General features: G+C 45.6%; 1 protein-coding gene across 1 annotated transcript in view; it reads right to left on the minus strand.

Annotated features, from left to right (window-relative positions):
- Positions 1-18,280, minus strand: part of LOC138080758 (putative serine protease 47) — a 44,191-nt gene extending 25,911 nt beyond the window's left edge. Inside the window, exons 1-2 of the mRNA XM_068973620.1 lie at positions 18,164-18,280; positions 820-997 (exon numbers count right to left, since the gene is read on the minus strand). Of these exons, the coding sequence (XP_068829721.1) occupies positions 820-997; positions 18,164-18,280 (295 nt within the window). The remainder of the gene's footprint in view (positions 1-819; positions 998-18,163) is intronic.
- Positions 18,281-19,553: the final 1,273 nt, after the last annotated feature.

A 19,553-nucleotide genomic window follows, 5' to 3' on the forward strand; every position in this document is an offset into this window, starting at 1 on the left:
TGCTAATACCATCCCAGCCTTTTCATCTGACATTATCTTACCTATAGTATCTAAGAGTCGTGCCACGAAGTCCTGATAAGGCTCATCAGGTCCCTGTAGGACCTTTGAAAGATCTTTTGTCTTAGTACTGGAGCTAGGGAGTTTTTTCCATGCCTGTCGGGCTGCATTTGATATTTGTGCATATGCACCAGGTAAGAAATTAAGTTGAGTATTAGTAGCCTGGAAAGCGCCTTCACCAATCAACATTTCATAGGAGGTTTGTATACCTTGCTGCCGATTAACATCGGCTATACGAGCACACTGTTCAACATATTCAGATTTCCATAATAAATAATCTCCCCCCGAAAGACAAGCTCTAGCTATTTGTTTCCAATCATTTGGGGGTAGATTCTGAGTACCCAAACTTTCTATCATAGCAACAGTGAATGGAGCGGTAGGACCGTATTGTGAGCAAGCAATCTTTAACTCTTTCAATTGCTTGAAAGGCAGCGCTTCATAGAAACGCTGGTTATTATGTTCAAAGACAGGAAAAGCAAGAGAAAAATCGGAGACAACCTCACCAAGTCGTTGTGCTTGTCTCAATGCCTTTTGTAGCGGAGACACATTTTCAGATGGCGGAGGAGGAGGCCCCGGAGGGGGATCGAGACCAGCAACTACGGAAGGAGCATAGGCAGGGGGAAGAGGCGGAGCAGAAGGAGATTTGGAGTTGTTACTAGGAAGCTTGATTCCTGAGTTTTGTAAAGCAACAGTGAGATTTTTTAAACATTCAACCAAATCATCTTTAGATGTTGACGCCCCCTTTTCGTTGTGCCAAAAAACCCCAATCTTCTTGATGGTATTTAGCAGCCTCTTCGTCTAATTCCGCCTCATCTGTGGAGGAAAGTGAATCATCATTATCCGGCGGACGCGATAAGTTACAAAACGGAGGGTCACCTTCAATTCCCTTGGGAACAGCATACTTGGGCTCCGAATCAGGAACATGAAGAGGATTTTCTTCCTGTTTTAATAAATTTCCTAAACGTTTTAATTCATCATTATCAAAGTCCAGGCAATCACGAATTAGTGTCCAAAAGGATAAAGTTTCTACAGGAACCTTTTCAGGGCCATGTAAAGTATAATGAGTCCGAATTTGTTCCTCTACCTTTTTCCACGTCTCTAAACTTACTGTGCCTTCTCTGGGGAAACAAGGGCAAACTTCCTCAATAAATGAAAGAAAATTGATTAATTTAGGTTTGGAAATAGTAATTCCCAGGTGTTTTAACATTACAGATAACATATGTGCAAACAATTGACGACTATGCGTCTGTCCCATATTTATACTCTCAACTATATACCTTACTACTCCTCCTTAATTTAAATCACTTGTATACTTATATACTCACTCTTTTCAGCTTAATAAGAGTAGTGGCGAGGAAAACTGTCGAACTGCCCCACGTTGGGCGCCACCTGCTGCGGCCAGCACAAGCAAGAGTTGCACCTGCACAGGGAGAGAACGGAGCGTCCCCGCTAAGAAAAATAAGAGAGAGACAAAAGATGGGGTTGAGAGGATCAGACCACAATTGGCTGATGCCTTTCTTTATTAGGCTATAGTATTTATAGGATAATGTACGTGACTTAAGACATGTACAAGATTATTTTTTAACCTCAGGATACAATCACTAGACCCTTACCATTGTGTACAGAGTATACTAAGTAATCTATCTTCTATGACATGTTGCAGGACACCCTGACCTTAAGGGCTGTAAAAACTCTTCAAGGGTGGCGGGACAGGGAGCTTAGGAACAATGCCTAAGGCTCTGCATACCTGCCGAGCAGCTCCCAAGACTTAACCCTTTACGGGCGGTCCCCCGCAGTTCACGTTGTTAAACTGCAGAAACCAACACAACATTGTAAAGCATTTATCATCCAATTAAAAATAAGTTTATAAAAAATTAAAGGATAAAATGTACCTAAATCAAAAGACTGTAAAGACTTAAATCCTACTGCCCACCCTATCTTGTCTTTTTTCACCTGAGTACTCATGTTTTACTAATTCTCTGTCTGAACTACTTTTCTAATCTAAAGAGCATATTTAACAATTATCATTTAAAATAACTGTACCTGAGGTTGCAGGCAAACCCCCTCAGGTGTTCTTTACTCCTTTGCCAAACTGAACAAAGAGCTCCAGTCAAGGAGTTCTTTAAACCTAAGAAAGTGAAAAGTGAAAGTGAAGTCACTCAGTCTTGTCCGACTCTTTGTGACCCCATTGATTGTAGCCTACCAGGCTTCTCTGTCCATGGGACTTTCCAGGCAAGAGTACTGGAGTGGGTTGCCATTTCCTTCTTCAGGGGATCCTCCCAACCCAGGGATCGAATCCGGGTCTCCTGCATTGCAGGCAGACACTTTACCATCTAAGCCACCAGGGAAGTCTAAGAAGGAGCCTGCAATATTTTTTGAAGAGCTAAGGGTCATTGTGATGGCCTTGACTCCAAACTGCTAGATCTTTCTCAGCTTGTACACATGTTGGCAGGACCAGGGAAGGTCACCAAATGGATATAGCAAGCAAAATAGGAAAATCCTAGGATAATATTTAGGGGTTGGGAAGAACCCCTGGAGGAGGGCATGGCAACCCACTCCAGGATTCTTGCCTGAAGAATCCCAGGAGACACAGGAGAACTGTACTACAAAGGTGGTGAGCTGCAGTCCATGAGGGCAGAGTCAGGCATGACTGAGCGACTAAGCACAGCACAGCAACCTTAATAAAAGGCTTCCGAAACAACAACTGACTTACAAGCCATTTCTAAAGCCATCCTTGCTCACACTGATTGATCTGTTATTCTATCATACAAATGAAAGAGGGAAGAATCTGCGGCCATTGACAGCTAGTTTAGAAGCTCTCTTTTTACAGCATCTGGGATTCCATGTAATAAAAAGGACACTCAGCAAACTTTAGCTGCCCTCTTTGTAAACACATTATCTTCTGAGATTGTTGTTGTTCAGTCACTAAATCCTGTCTAATTCTTTGTGACTTCATGGACTGCAGCATGCCAGGCCTCCCTGTCCTTCACTGTCTCCCTGAGTTTGCTCAAACTCATGTCCATTGAGTCAGTGATGCCATCCAACCATCTCATCCTCTGTCACCCCCTTCTCCTCTTTCCCTCAATCTTTCTTAGCATCAGGGTTTCCCATAGGGTTGGCTCTTCAAAGTAGGTGGCCAAAGTATTAGAACTTCAGCAGCAATCCTTCAAATGAATATTCAGGGTTGATTTCTTTTAGGATTGACTGGTTTGATCTCCTTGCATTCCAAGGGACTCTCAAGAGTCTTTTCCAGCACCACAGTTCAAAGCATTAATTCTTCAGCATTCAGCCTTCTTTATGGACTAACTCTCACATCTATATGTGACTACTGGAAGAACTATAGCTTTGACTATAAGGGCCTTTGTCAGCAAAGTGATGTCTCTGCTTTGTAATACACTCTCTAGATTTGTCATAACTTTTCTTCCAAGGAGCAAGCAACTTTTAATTTCATGGCTTCAGTCACCATCTGCATTGATTTTGGGCCCAAGTAATGAAATCTGAACTGTCTTCACTTCTCCCCCACCTATTTGTCATGAAGTGATAGGACTGGATGACATGATCTTTGTTTTTGAATGTTGAGTTTTAAGCCAGCTTTTCACTCTCCTCTTTCACTTTCATCATGAGGCTCTTTAGTTCCTCTTTACTTTCTGCCATAAAGTGGTGTCATCTGCATATCTGAGGTTATTGGTATTTTCCAAGCAATCTTGATTCCAGCTTTGAGTCATCCAGGCCAACATTTCTTTTGAGGTACTCTGCATATATGTTAAATAAGGAAGGTGACAATATACAGCCTTGACATACACCTTTCCCAATTTGGACCCGTCTGTTGTTCCATGTCCAGTTCTAACTCTTTCTTCTTATCCTGCATGCAGGTTACTCAGGAGGCAAGTAAGGTGGTCTGGTATTCCCATATCTTTACAAATTTTCCTCAGTTTGTTGTGATCCACACAGTCAAAGGCTTTAGTGTAGTCAATGAAGCAAAAGTAGATATTTTTGTGGAATTCTCTTGCATTTTGTTGATTCAATGGATACTGGCAATTTGGTATCTGGTTCCTCTGCTTTTTCTAATTCCAGCTTGTACATCTGGAAGTTCTCAGTTCATGTACTGCTGAAGCCTAGCTTGCAGGATTTTGAACATATTTTGCTGGCATGTGAAATAGTGCAATTGTACAGTAATTTGAACATTCTTTGGCATTGCCTTTCTTTGGGATTGGAATGAAAACTGACATTTCCAGTCCTGTGGCCACTGCTGTGTTTTCCAAATTTGCTGGCATACTGGGTGCAGCACATTAGCAGCATCATCTTTTAGGATTTTAAATTACTCAGCTGAAAATCCATCACCACCACCTGTTTTGTTCATAGTAATGAATCTAAGGCCCAATTGACTTCACACTGCAGGATGTCTGAATCTAGGTGAGTGACCACACCATTGTGCTTATCTGGGCCACTAAGAACTTTTGTGTAAATTCTCCTCTGTTCATGGGTTTCTCAAGGCAAGAATACTGGAGTGGGTTGCCATACCTTCCTCCAGGGGATCTTCCCAACCCCGGGATGGAACCCATGTCTCTTATGTCTCCTGCATTGGCAGGTGGGTTCTTTACGACTAGTGCCACCTGAAGGAAATAAATAGGTCGTAAGAGCCCTCATATCAACCCTGCTTCTTTTAGAGGAAAGATTGTCATCATGCAGATAATCTGACTTAACAATGATAAGTGCATGGCAGCTATCATTAAGTCGATTTTAACAAAGCAGGGAAACTAGTTACATATGAGCAATGACAACTATGTCTGTGATATCACAGAAGTCCCCCTTTGGGAAGGGCTGGATTTACAGTGTGAGGATTTTGATGATTGCTGTACACCTTGTGTATGTCAATGCACACTTTGATTATTTATGTAAACATTCTTTGATTCAGATGTGAAGTCCCTTCTGGTCATTTTATTAGACCATGTGTATATATCAAGCAAGATTAAATGATGTCTTTTGTAAGATTCCACAGTATTTGAGGCAATGTATCCTTTTCTAGCCCTATAATGGACATAAAATTGAGCCCATTTGAGTCTTGGAAATTGTACATTTTAAAAGAATTATTTAAATACTGAATCTTCTTAAATGGTTAATAAGTTTAAGCTATGTTACATGGACATTAAGATTATATCATATTTTGGAAATATGCATAATATCATTTGAGGGCATTACCACATTTTGAGAAAAAAATAAGTATTTTTTTGCAGGGGACCAAAAAGCAATTGCCAGTTACATGATTCATTTGAAAACCTACACATAATTTTAGGCTGTTGCCTTTGAACTTAAAACCCAAGCCTGACACAAGCCGTTATGTACAAAATGCTGTGTTAGTTGCATGGCCCCCTGGGAGGTGAGTGAAACTCCACACACCTTGTTGCTGGTTAATTTTATTCCTAGAGCCCATTTGCTGCCGTGCTTTACCTTGTTTCCAAAGTAAAGAAACCTGCATCATGAGTTCAGATCTTATCCTCCAGAAAAGAAAAAATATATGATATTGGCACCATCTGACAGGAAGATGAATAAATGGGACAAATAAGATGCTTTCATTGGAGGTTGGCAGCATTTAACTCATGTTTAAAATTTGTGATTCTCTAAGCAATGTGAAGTCGAGTGCATCACTACGAACAAAGCTAGTGGAGGTGATGGAATTCCAGTTGAGCTATTTCAAATCCTGAAAGATGATGCTGTGAAAGTGCTGTGCTCAATATGCCAGCAAATTTGGAAAACTCAGCAGTGGCCACAGGACTGGAAAAGTCAGTTTTCATTCCAATCCCAAAGAAAGGCAATGCCAAAGAATGCTCAAACTACCGCACAATTGCACTCATCTCACACACTAGTAAAGTAATACTTGAAATTCTCCAAGCCAGGCTTTAGCAATACATGAACCGTGAACTTCCAGATGATCAAGCTGGTTTTAGGAAAGGCAGAGGAACCAGAGATCAAATTGCCAACATCCGCTGGATCATCGAAAAAGTAAGAGAGTTCTAGAAAAACATCTATTTCTGATTTATTGACTATGCCAAAGTCTTTGATTGTGTTGATCACAATAAACTGTGGAAAATTCTGAAAGAGATGGGAATAGCAGACCACCTGACCTGCCTCTTGAGAAACCTATATGCAGATCAGGAAGCAACAGTTCAAACTGAACATGGAACAACAGACTGGTTCCACATCAGGAAAGGAGTACATCAAGGCTGTATACTGTCACCCTGCTTATTTAACTTATATACAAAGTACATCATGAGAAACGCTGGGTTGGAGGAAGCACAAGCTGGAATCAAGATTGCCTGGAGAAATATCAATAAACTCAGATATGCAGATGACACCACCCTTATGGCAGAAAGTGAAGAAGAACTAAAGAGCCTCTTGATGAAAGTGAAAGAGGAGAGTGAAAAAGTTGGCTTAAAGCTCAACCATTGGAAAACTAAGATCATGGCATCCAGTCCCATCACTTCATGGCAAATAGATGGGAAAACAGTGGAAACAATGGCTGACTTTATTTTGGGGGGCTCCAAAACCACTGCAGATGGTGACTGCCGCCATGAAGTTCAAAGAGACTTACTCCTTGGAAGGAAAGTTATGACCATCCTAGATAGAGTATTAAAAAGCAGAGACATTACTTTGCCAAGAAAGGTCCGTCTAGTCAAGGCTGTGATTTTTCCAGTGGTCATGTATGGATGTGAGAGTTGGACTATAAAGAAAGCTGAGTGCCGAAGAATTGATGCTTTTGAATTGTGATGTTAGAGAAGACTCTTGAGAGTCCCTTGGACTGCAAGGAGATCCAATCAGTCCATCCTAAAGGAGATCAGTCCTGGGTGTTCTTTGGAAGGACTGATGTTGAAGCTGAAACTCCAATACTTTGGCCACCTGATGCGAACAGCTGACTCATTTGAAAAGACCCTGATGTTGGGAATGATTGAGGGCAGGAGGAGAAGGGGATGACAGAAGATGAGATGGTTGGATGGCATCACTGACTCGATGGACCTGGGTTTGGGTGGACTCCGGGAGTTGGTGATGGACAGGGAGGCCTGGTGTGCTGCGGTTCATCGGGTCATAATGAGTCAGACACGACTGAGTGACTGAACTGGACTGAAGCCATGGGATAGAGCTCAAGCTAAGGAAGATCTGTGGAGGAAAGACTTTTGCAGGTCTGCATGTGGAACACCATGACTCTTCTGTTCAGAGGCAATGGTTACAAAGGACAGAAGGCATGAGCATTTCCTCAAGCAGAGAATGCCATTTAGGGCAATGCTGACAGTATCTGGATATCTTGGAGTTCTGGGACTTGGGGTAGGTGCTGGGCACCATCTCTGGTCCTTCTTCTGTGCTGCCAGTTTCTTAACTGACATCTGACCCACCATGAAGGACCTGTCAAGTGGGTGGATACTCAGATCCTAAAGAACACCTGTGAGGTGTGTGCATGGGAGGTCTCACAGTGAGGTCTCTGTGGGATGCTTGAGTGAGATTTCTCAGAGTGGATGTGTGGGAGGTCCCCATGTGGGGACAGTGTGGGTCTCTGTGTGGAGTCTCTTAGTGAGGGGACCTCCATTGCTGGCTGTTCTGCCTCTTTCAGCAAGAGAAGGGCACAGGGATTTTCCCCTTCTGGTTTCTTGCTCTTTGTTGGTGTCCCTCTGCGTCACATTTCCTCACAGGTATCTTCAGGGTCAGCGCCCCCCACCCTCAGCACTCACCCCTCAATGCCTCTGAGAGGACCAGGCAGCACCCAGGCTCAGAGTCTCTGTTTTGTGCCCTCCTCTATCCTGAGCTCTGGAGGCCACTCTGTGCCCTGGGTTCTAGCTGCTCCCTTAGACCCTGTCTGAGCACCCACTGCTGTGCCCACCCTGGGGGATGGGGCTCAGAGGCAAGACCTGGCTCCAGGTAAAGACCTCAGCACATGCAGGCCTGTGCACACCGCCATGCAGACCTGGACCTGGTTCCAAATGTGAGGGTTGTAACAGGCATGGGGCAGGGCCATTCCAGCTGTCACTGGGATCAGAGGCCCCTCCTGGAGCTGGTCTCTCCACCGCTGTAGTGAGTATGATACAGAGCCCCAAATTGCCCTAGAGAATTGCTCTTGTCTCCCTGCTTTTCAGGGCACCCTGGTGGCTCAGATGGTAAAGAATCTGCCTGCAATTCAGGAGACCTGGGTTCGATACCTGGGTCAGTAAGATCCCTTGGAGAAGGGCATGGCTACCCACTGCAATATTCTTATCTGGAAAATTACATGGACAGAGGAGCCTGCAGGCTACAGTCCATGGGATCTCAAAGAGGTGGACATAACTGAGTGACTAACACTTTCCTGTGCAGATGGGTCCTGGGGAAGAAAGCTGACAGCACCCTTCTCCACAGGTTGCTTCCAGCTTGCTGGGTGACACATTCTGTCTGCTGGCTTCCTCACTGTCTGGGCTCTGGGCTGAGCAAGGCTGATGACAGGTGAGACTTGCAATGACTGTAGCAGAGCCCTTGGGCCTGTTGAGTTCACCTGTCCTCTGGGAGCCTCCTTGGGCCACGTGCATAGGTAGAGGTCACAGACCACGAGTCTATCCCGAGCTCCCAGTCCTATCGTAGCTGACTAACTACACTGTGGAGCGGTGAAGATTGCCTGCTTGGAGGCTCTGCTGCTTCTGAGAGCCTGGCCCTCTGTCAGGGAGTCCAGGTGGCCTCCCTCTGTCTGCGTTCTGGAGGCTAGAGTAGAGGGGAGACTCTGGGGTGGGGCCACCAGGAGCCAATGGCCCCGTAACCTCTTTCCTCTGGGCCTGTAGATGCTGGTGGGACACCAGGGGCTCCTTGGTCCTTGCACCATCTATGGGCACCTCTGCCCCCTCCCTCCTTTCCCTGTATCTGACACTAGGGGCACAGTGTCCCACTCTCAGACACTGAGGTGACTGCACACAAAAACACACCCCTACCCATTTCCTGGCAGAGGTGGGTACTATGAGCTGTCCTCTTCTCCAGGGCAGGGGTGGGCCAGCCCTCAGGGGCCTCCATGCTCCACACCACAACCCTCAGAGCTGAGTGTGTGTGGATCTCATTCTCACCCTTGCTCCAGAGCATGAGAAAAACAGAAAGGGTGACAGGCCTGGCGCACCTCATTACAGCTCCATCTGGAAGAAGAGGGGCTTCCAGGACTGCATCATCTAATCCCACCATGACACAGGAATGAGGTTTCTCCCACCCTGTACTCGGGGCCAGCACTGCCCCAAATTCCCCTCCTTATTCTGATGAGTGAACTTGTTTCTGACACTTTCTGAGCCTGAGGGGGGTGGAATTTCAGCTTCTGCAAACTCTTCCCCTACAGCCTCACAAGTTCAAAGTAGAGAGAGAGATGGGGAGGACTGAGCTGTCCTCTCCCCTGAGAAGGGAGAGGTCTTTAGGTTTAGTTCACCGTGACATATCCTGAATGCTGTTGCTTGTTTCTGTAATACTGTGCTGGTATTATGGACACTGAGGTGCAGGGAGGGAATTGAGGTATGGGTTGAGTATCCATTCTTGGGTTCACTTTCCTTCCATGACCCCGTCCCATATGGAAGTCAAAGCACACACCTGGGAAGAAGGGACGCTTATCCATTTCCTTTCTTCAAGCAGACAGAGCCCCATTTCTCATGAGAAATAACATTTATTTCAGGAAACTAATTTTGTGGTAGGAAGAAGGTTTTAGCACACAGAGGATGTTCTAACATGAGAAAAAACGTTTTCATGTGCATGGTATGGATTTTTTTTTGAGAAGTGTTTTCCTTTCAGGAAAGCTGTGACAAGCATGTTCTGATTGGCCAGAAGAGGTGTATTTCTGAAGACAGTGCCTTGGGCTGTGGAGGGGATGGTATGGGATACTTGTCACTCTTGATCCATGCTGGCAGGCTCTGCCCAGAAGGGGACCTGACTCCCTGGGTGGGAAGGTCCATGTGCTGTTCCTGGGACTGGTCCACTTACTCTTGGTAGGATACCTGTGGCCTACGGGGGTAGCTCGCTGATGGTGGGCTGTTTGTTTCATCACTCTCCTTTGCTCTTGATTTCTGAGAAAGCCATGGTAGCAGTAAGCTGGACCTAACGGGGCCTGCAGTTCTGCTTTGTACCAGTGAAACTACCCTGGTGAAGCTCCATCTTCTTCTATTAGATCTGTCCAACAGATGTCATGAGATCCTGAGCCTCAACAGCCTTGCTCTCTGTAATCAGACTTCTTTTGACAGTTCCTTGGCTCTGAGCAGTGTCTGCTGCAGGCTTGCTGTTGCAGGGCTTGTTATAGTCTTTTGCCTTCATAGGGGCAAATCCACTGCAGAAAGTGCTTAATCCTTTCTCTAAAGTGGTTTTCTGAAGAAACCTGTCCCTTCTTCAGGATTAACGGTTTTGTAGGGAATCTGCTGATTCCTTTTTCTGGCCAGGGTGGCTCATCCTGTGGGCCTGGTGGAACTTCTGTGCCACCAACCCCTTTTTATGCTGTTGTAATTTGGGCCTCCTATTAGTCTGTCTCGCATCAGTGGAGATGAACTTCCTGTGCTGACTCTTAGGCTGGGGCTGCCTTTTCAGGGCATCCTGCTGTCCCTGGCTGCTCCCTCCACTCGATGTAACATCACATGTGCGGGAATTGGCCGTGTCTCCACTGGACAAGGTCTCAAAACAACACAGAGATTCCTGAGAAACCAAGGTGTTTGTGGCAATGAATATATCTAAATGAGTCTTTGAGAAGCCTCTCAGTGGCACAGTCTTGAAGGAGCAGGCAAGTGGCCTGGCCTTGAGCCTGTTTCTGCCAGTCTATGAACCCTTGGAACTTAAGCTTATGAAACTGTTCATCAAAGTATACATCTTCTGGATTTCTGGCAACAGACTTTGTGTTCAAGGAGGGATTTTTATGGGACCTTGGTGACCATGATCTCCTGTCAAAATTAATTATTTGGGATTTGATTAGTAGACCAGGTTCAAAGTACCCTTCTAAGCAGGGTCTCCCTCCACAGTCTCTTGTTCTCTGGAAGATTGGGAACATTCATCAAGGTCCATGACGGTCACACTAGAGCAAGTTTCTGGGGAGGCCCGATCCCCAGATTCCTCCTGTGGCTCATTTCTGGCCATTGCTGGATGTGGACTGGGCTCCAAGCTGCCTTTGTCAGCCTCCACAACAGATTCACTGTGCCAAATTCTGCCCACAAAGTTGTATGTGGGGGCCTGAGAAGGTGGCTTATCCTCCTTTCCAGTAAGAGGGGCTTCTGAGGGCTTCTGGACATTTCCAGTTGAGGTTCCTCCCAGAGCCCCCTGGGTTTTCTGAGTTGCCGGGTAGGGGGCAGGACAGGTACTCTCCAGGGTGGGCACTGCCTGGATTGTTATCACTTTCTCTCCTGGATGGGGATGAGAATGATTTCCTGAGCCCTCTGTAACTTGGTATTTGGGTGGTCCCCAGAGTCACTGGTGGTCTTCAAGGTGGATCTTCGAAGGTGTATGTGATGAAAAGTTTTCAACTTCAAGCTATATATGAACCTGAGGAGAAGGATCCATCTGTGCCTCACCTGAAACTTTATTATATGAGCTTCCAGCTCCTGTTAAATATGAGGACTGAGGACAAGAGACTCATAGGAAGTCTACATGGAAGCTTCCCAATCCTGAGAACAACCTGCATTTTCTGTTCCCATAGGAGCAGTTGACAGTCCAGGAAGGTCTATGAAATGGTTGGCAGAAAGCCTTGAACAACAGACATTAACAGGGGTCTAACACTCATGGATCTGCTATGCCTTCCTGTTTATAAGGACCCCCAGGATTTCTTCTGGATGCTTCCTGCCTGGGCTCAACTCTCTTTCTAACTCATGCTTTGCACTTGGAACCTTCACTGGAGGGTTGGCTGAGGTCATGTACAGAACTTTTAGGATCCTCCCCATGCTCTGCCTTACATCCTGGCTCAGGAGTTTTCCTGCTGGGATCCTTGCTAGGTACCAGGACGTCATTTTCTGTGTTTCCTGGCTGCTTTTGCCTAGACCTGCAGAAGGTCTTGAGGGTTTCTTCATGCCCAGTGTCTGCCAAGGCCTTGGGGATTCGCCCTGAGGCTGCATCAATTTCTGAGACTGTGGATTCTGCAGGGCATGCCACTCTCTTGTTGCATGAACCTTTTGGAAAGAGGGTACTCCAGTTTCTCCTGAACCTCAGGGCTGATCAAATCCCCAGGAATAATGGAAACACATCTGCTTGCCTGGGAAGACCTGTTTTCCTGGGGAAGATTGGGGGTGATCTGGCTAAAGACTTGCTGAGATTTTTCTAACTGAAGAGGGTTAAGTTCACCCACTTTCTAGTTGCTTTTTTAAAAAACAGACATTGTAGGCTTGAATTGCATTGAGGATCAAAGATTGTGCCTTGTTTTGGAATATAAGGCAAGACACTTCATTGTACCTAGTCTTCAGTTGAGAGGAAGATAGTTCCATTGGGAAAGAGTGTGAGATGGGCAGTGGGTCCCCATGTAAATCCGAGGTTGTGGTTGTGACTGAGGTTTGCTTGGAGTCAAGGATTGGGTTCGGGCCTGGGTCCCCATGTGAATCTGAGTTGGTGGTGTTTGAAAGTGAGCTGTGGTTGGAGTCAAGGGTTGGGGTGAGTATGGGTGTCCACATGAGCTGGAGGTGGTGGTTGAAAGTGAGTTACAGTTGGAGTCATAACTCCATAGTGTTTTGATTGGAACTGGGTCTCTACTTGAGCCTGAATTGGTGGTTGACACTGGGGCATGGATGGAGTCAAGAATTGGAGTCAAGAGTCCAGCCTGAGTCTCCATGTGAGCTTGTGGTGGTGGTTGAATCTGGGGCATGTTTGGAATTAAGGGTAGGGGTCTGGCCTGGGTCTAAATGTGACTCAGAGGTGATGGCTGCAACTGGGACATGATTGCAGTCAAGGACTGAGGCTAAGCCTGGGGTACAGAGTGGATCAAGGACTGGACCAATGGCAGTTGTGAAATTAATTTAGTTTGAATTTGGAATTGTTCAGCCTTAGAGCATTCATTGAATAAGATAGGGTGTAACTCTAGAGGGGACCCAGGTACTGTGTCAGTAGCCACCAGAGACACACTCTGCAGAAAGGGGAGACCCAGAAGTGCTACCTGCATGTCTTCTGTAAATGGTCCCTCAAAGTGTTAGGATATCGGAGCTTTCTGGGACCAAGCTGCTGTTCTGGTTTGCCTTTTATGCTCCAGAAATGTTGGTGACCCAAGGTATGCTGCTTGTCACGCAGCGACTTAATTCTCTTCCCCAGTGAAGTCAGATGGTGGCCTGCCTCCTCCTCCTTTTCTTACTCCTTCCAAATCTTGAGTTCCACTCTCTTGGTGATTCGTATCTCCAGCAGCTTCTGGACATCTGCATTGACAAAAGAGGGTACCTGCCTCTACCTGTCTGTTTCTGGGGTCTCACCAAAATAATGCCTCTGGTGAGCGTGTGGAAAGCTATTCTTTTGTGGACCCCAAGTGTGTCAGGGTGGAGAAGCTCAATTCTTTGGCAGCCCCCTGCCACCAAGACAGGGTTGAAAGGGGATAACTTGAATGGACAAGCCCTAAGATGGCTGGTCTCCAAGGGGAGCACGGGGATGAACTTTGTGGGATAGTGCCCAGTGTTAGTGCCATGGAGTCGCCCTGAGTGAGACTCAGCAGGGAGCCTAATGGTGCTGAGGTGGAAGGCAGGTACCTTCATCAAGATGACGAGGGGAAGGAGAGAGAGCAAGTGGGTGGAAGACTGTCCAGCAGAAGGACAGGCTCTGGTGTTGGAGAGGCACTCAGGGATGAATCTGAGTGAACGGAAACTAAGGAGGGGACTAAGCCTGGAGAAGAGCTGGAGGCTCGAGGTAGAGGCCGTTTGGGCAGAGGAGGCATGGAGGACATAGTGGGAGCAGGCTTTTCCCTCCACAGCTGTTGGGCTGCAGTAGGTGTTTCTTTGTACATCTCCCCTGGGATATCTTGAGAGACCTGATGAAAGCTGCCTTTGTCAGGGAACCTCCCCAAGTGTCTGCAGGAGACATGAGGAACAAGCTTCAACCAGGAGTTTCTGGGCCTGGAAACCTGGGCAGGCTGGGAAGGGGTGCACATCTGCAACCAACTACCCTGCACAGCCCCATACTGACTTCACAGTGTCCTTGCTGTCTCTCACCCCAGGATTTTAAACCTAACCACCCCCAGGAGTCTCCCTTCCAGTTCAAACCCAGGCTACCTGCAGCCCTGGGGTCACACCATAGGCTCTGGGAAGAAGAACCACCAAGGAGAGAAAGGGATGATTCTCTACCTTTGCAGAGGTGATGTCAGGTCCCAGACCTCCTTCAGTGCTTTAAGGCAACTTCTGCAAGCTGGAAAGCAGCAGACTGGCTCATGGTGAGGAAGCCAGGGCATAGGGATATTACAGGAGGCTGATTGCAGTGTCCCTTTAAGGGAACACAACTGGGAGGTTGGGATCCAAGAACCAGAGTCCAGGGCCACATGATCGCTGACAGTGATGGTGAAGCTTGTGATAGGGTTTATCATTAAGAAAGTGCTTTCATATCCATTACCCCTTGATGCCTTCACCAGTCCCTTTGTGGGGAAGAATGGGCAGCATTCACTGCATAGATAAATCTGGGAGAAGTTAGTTCAGTTCAGTTCAGTCGCTCAGTCGTGTCTGACTCTTTGCACCCCATGGACTGCAGAATGCCAGGCCTCCCTGTCCATCACCAACTCCCGGAGATTACTCAAACTCATGTTCATTGCGTTGGTGATGCCATCCAACCATCTCATCCTCTGTCGTCCCATTCTCCTCCTGACTTCAATCTTTTCCAGTATCAGGGTCTTTTCAAATGAGTCAGCTCTTTCATCAGGTGGCCAAAAGTATCGGAGTTTCAGCTTCAACATCAGTCCTTCCAATGAACACCCAGGACTGATCTCCATTAGGATGGACTGGTTGGATCGCCTCATAGTCCAAGGGACTCTCAAGAGTCTTCTCCAACATCGCAGTTCAAAAGCATCAATTCTTTAGCACTCAGCTTTCTTTATAGTCCAACTGTCACATACATATATGACTATTGGAAAAACCATAACCTTGACTAGATGGACCTTTGTGGACAAAGTAATGTCTCTACTTTTTAATATGCTGTCGAGATTGGTCACAACTTTCCTATCAAGGAGTAAGCATCCTTTTATTTCATGGTGGCAGTCACCACCATCTGCAGTGATTTTAAAGCCCCCAAGAATAATATCTGCCACTGTTTCCACTGTTTCCTCATCTATTTGCCATGAAGTGATGGGACCAGAGGCCATGATCTTAGTTTTCTGATGGTTGAGCTTTCAGGCAACTTTTTCACTCTCCTCTTCCACTTTCATCAAGAGGCTCTTTAGTTCTTCTTCACTTTCTGCCATAAGGGTGGTGTCATCTGCATATCTGAGGTTATTGATATTTCTCCCAGCAATCTTGATTCCAGCTTGTGCTTCCTCCAACCCAGCCATTCTCATGATGTACTCTGTATATAAGTTAAATAAGCAGGGTGACAATATACAGCCTTGACGTACTGCTTTTTCTATTTGGAACCAGTCTGTTGTTCCATGTCCAGTTCTAACTGTTGCTTCCTGACCTGCATACAGGTTTTTCAAGAGGCAGGTCAAGTGGTCTGGTATTCCCATCTCTTTCAGAATTTTCCACAGTTTATTGTGATCCACACAGTCAAAGGCTTTGGCATAGTCAATAAAGCAGAAGCAGATGTTTTTCTGGAACTCTCTTGCTTTTTTGATGATGCAGCGGATGTTGGCAATTTGATCTCTGGTTCCTCTGCCTTTTCTAAAACCAGCTTGAATATCTGGAAGTTTGTGGTTCATGTATTGCTGAAGCCTGGCTTGGATAATTTAAAGCATTAATTTACTAGCATGTGAGATGAGTGCAACTGTGCGGTAGGTAGTTTGAGCATTCTTTGGCATTGCCTTTCTTAGGGATTGGAAAGAAAACTGAACTTTTCCAGTCCTGTGGCCACTGCTGACTTTTCCAAATTTGCTGGCATATTGAGTGCAGCACTTTCACAGCATCATCTTTTAGGATTTGATATAGCTCAACTGAAATTCCATCACCTCCACTAGCTTTGTTCGCAGTGATGCTTCCTAAGGCCCACTTGACTTCACATTCCAGGATGTCTGGCTCTAGATGAGTGATCACACCATCGTGATTATCCGGGTCATGAAGATCTTTTTTGTACAGTTCTTCTGTGTATTCTTGCCACCTCCTCTTAATATCTTCTGCTTCTGTTACGTCCCTACCATTTCTGTCCTTTATTGAGCCCATCTTTATATGAAATGTTCCCTTGGTATCTCCAATTTTCTTGAAGAGATCTCTAGTCTTTCCCATTTTATTGTTTTCCTCTATTTCTTTGCACTGATCACCGAGGAAGTCTTTCTTATCTCTCCTTACTGTTCTTTGGAACTCTGCATTCAAATGGCTATATCTTTCCTTTTCTCCTTTGCTTTTTGCTTCTCTTCTTTTCACAGCTATTTGTAAGGCCTTCTTAGACAGCCATTTTGGTGTTTTGCATTTCTTTTCCATGGGGATGGTCTTGATCCCTGTCTCCTGTACAATGTCACAAACCTCAGTCCATAGTTCATTAGGCACTCTATCTATCAGATCTAGTCCCTTAAATCTGTTTCTCACCTCCACTATAAGTGATTTTATTTAGGTCATACCTGAATGGTCTAGTGGTTTTCGCTACTTTCTTCAATGTAAGTCTGAATTTCACAATAAGGACCTCATGATCTGAGCCACAGTCAGCTCCTGGTCTTGTATTTGTTGACTGTATAGAGCTTCTCCATCTCTGGCTGCAAAGAATATAATCACATTTCGGTGTTGACCATCTGGTGATGTCCATGTGTGGAGTCTTCTCTTGTGTTGTTGGAAGAGGGTGTTCGCTATGACCAATGCATTCTCTTGGCAAAATTCTATTAGCCTTTGCCCTGCTTCATTCTGTATTCCAAGGCCAAATTTGCCTGTTACTCCAGGTGTTTCTTGGCTTCCTACTTTTGTATTCCAGTCCCCTATAATGAAAAGGACATCTTTTTTGGGTGTTACTTCTAATAGGTCTTGTAGGTCTACATAGAACTGTTCAACTTCAGCTTCTTCAGCGTTACTGGTTGGGGCATAGACTTGGATTACTGTGATATTGAATAGTTTGCCTTGGAAATGAACAGAGATCATTCTGTCATTTTTGAGATTGCATCCAAGTACTGCAGTTCGGACTCTCTTGTTAACCATGATGGCTACTCCATTTCTTCTGAGGGATTCCTGCCCGCAGTAGTAGATATAATGGTCATCCGAGTTAAACTCACCCATTCCAGTCCATTTTAGCTTGCTGATTCCTAGAATGTTGACGTTCACTCTTGCCATGTCCTGTTTGACCACTCCCAATTTGCCTTGATTCATGGACCTGACATTCCAGGTTCCTATGCAATATTGCTCTTTACAGCTTCGGATCTTGCTTCCATCACCAGTCACATCCACAACAGGCTGTTGTTTTTGCTTTGGCTCCATCCCTTCACTCTTTCTGAAGTTATTTCTCCACTGATCTCCAGTAGCATATTGGGCACCTACTGACCTGGGGAGTTCCTCTTTCAGTATCCTATCATTTTGCCTTTTCATACTGTTCATGGGGTTCTCAAGGCAAGACTTCTGAAGTGGTTTGCCATTCCCTTCTCCAGTGGACCACATTCTGTCAGACCTCTCCACCATGACCTCCCCGTCTTGAGTGGCCCTACAGGGCATGTCTTGGTTTCATTGAGTTAGCCAAGGCTGTGGTCCTAGTGTGATTAGATTGACTAATTTTCTGTGATTATGGTTTCAGTGTGCCTGCCCTTGGATGCCCTCTTGCAACACCTACCGTCTTACTTGGGTTTCTCTTACCTTGGACGTGGGGTATCTCTTCACAGCTGCTCCAGCAAAGCGCAGCTGCTGCTCCTTACCTTGGCTGAGGGGTGTCTCCTCACCACCGCCCCTCCCGACCTTGAACGTGGTGTAGCTCCTCTAGGCCCTCCTGCACCCATGCAGCCACTGCTTCTTGGACGTGGGGTTGCTCCTCTCGGCCGCCGCCCCTGGCCTTGGGCGTTGGGTAGCTCCTCCTGGCTGCTGTCCCTGACCTTGGACGTGGGGTAACACCTGTCAGCTGCCCCTGTGCTGTTGCAGCCTGGCACTCTCAGCCGCTGCCCCTGACCTCGGACGTGGGGTAGCTCCTCTCGGCCGTGCTTGTGCACCATCGCAGCCGCCCGCACTTTCATCAAGAGGCTCTTAAGTTCTTCTTCACTTTCACAAACATGGTATGTCTTTGTTTCCTTAAAGGTTCATAGTGGAGTGGAAGACAAACTGTCTTCTGATGCTTGTGATCCTTGTCCAGAGATGTTTTGTCTCTGTGGTCAATCAATACCTGTGCCCAGCCTCTCTGCAGGAATAGTCAGAGGTAATGATCTGAAGGAATTTAGATACTCCCTTCCATGACTGGTCTTCCCAATTTATATTTGGGCTGATTTGAATATATCTGTCTCTGGGGTGTAGTATTTTGTTAGTACAAAAATGATTACAGAATTATGACAGGATAGTTATTCCACAATGCAATTTCTATATAAATGGCACTGAGAAGATGCACTCAATATTGTATTCCAGTTATGAGTAAGAATCTTGTAAGTAACTAATAGAATGACTTAACAAGAGGACAAAGCAACAAGGAAGCTTTCTTTTCTTGAGTGCCTGTGTGCAATATTTTGCTTCACCATCCCTCTAGCATGAAGTTATTGGTTGAAAATCTTTTAAGTTTTCCTTCACAATAAAAGCTCAAGTACTGAGTGATATTTCCAAGTTATTTTTTCAGTCCCCAAAAGGAGTTTCTTCATACAAATTTCACCATGATATTGCTTGAAATACTCTCACCTCATCTTCTTGTCTTCTTTTGAAACTGTTTTCCCTTGCAAGGGGCAAGGAGCTTCTTAAGCAGCAACAGGAGTCTTTTTCACAGTGTGAAATTGTCCTTCTAAACCTCTCTTTCTTTCCCCAACACCCCATAATCAGTACTGCTGCTATAGCAGGGAGTGGCTCTTGTTTCTCAAGATATTAGTTTACAGTCCTCTGAGGTTTTCGCCCTTCATCTCCCTTGACAAGATTCTTAACAGTTCTTCTCACAACACAAATGTGAATACTCTTTCATATCATTGTGATAGTGATAAACTGACTGATTCACAAATGAAAATAAGAATCAGGCAAATTTTTTTTTAGAAGAGATGTCCCCATGATTTCTGTGCAGATGGGACCATATGCAGTGACGAGCCCAGGTTCTAAAGAGCAAGGGAATGTGATGCAAACAGGAAATTCACAAGCTTATAAGCTGGGCTTGCAGGTTAGGATTTAGATGGAAGTAGGTTTGTGTGAATGGAGAATGGCTTTTGGTAGATAAACTCTTGACATTGTTGGAAGGCACACATCCATTTCACGGTTAGTGGATTTTTAAAACCTAGAAAAACCAGGACTCTAGGATATTTA

This window comes from Capricornis sumatraensis, chromosome 6 (genome assembly GCF_032405125.1).
Source record: "Capricornis sumatraensis isolate serow.1 chromosome 6, serow.2, whole genome shotgun sequence".
Classification (NCBI taxonomy): domain Eukaryota; kingdom Metazoa; phylum Chordata; class Mammalia; order Artiodactyla; family Bovidae; genus Capricornis; species Capricornis sumatraensis.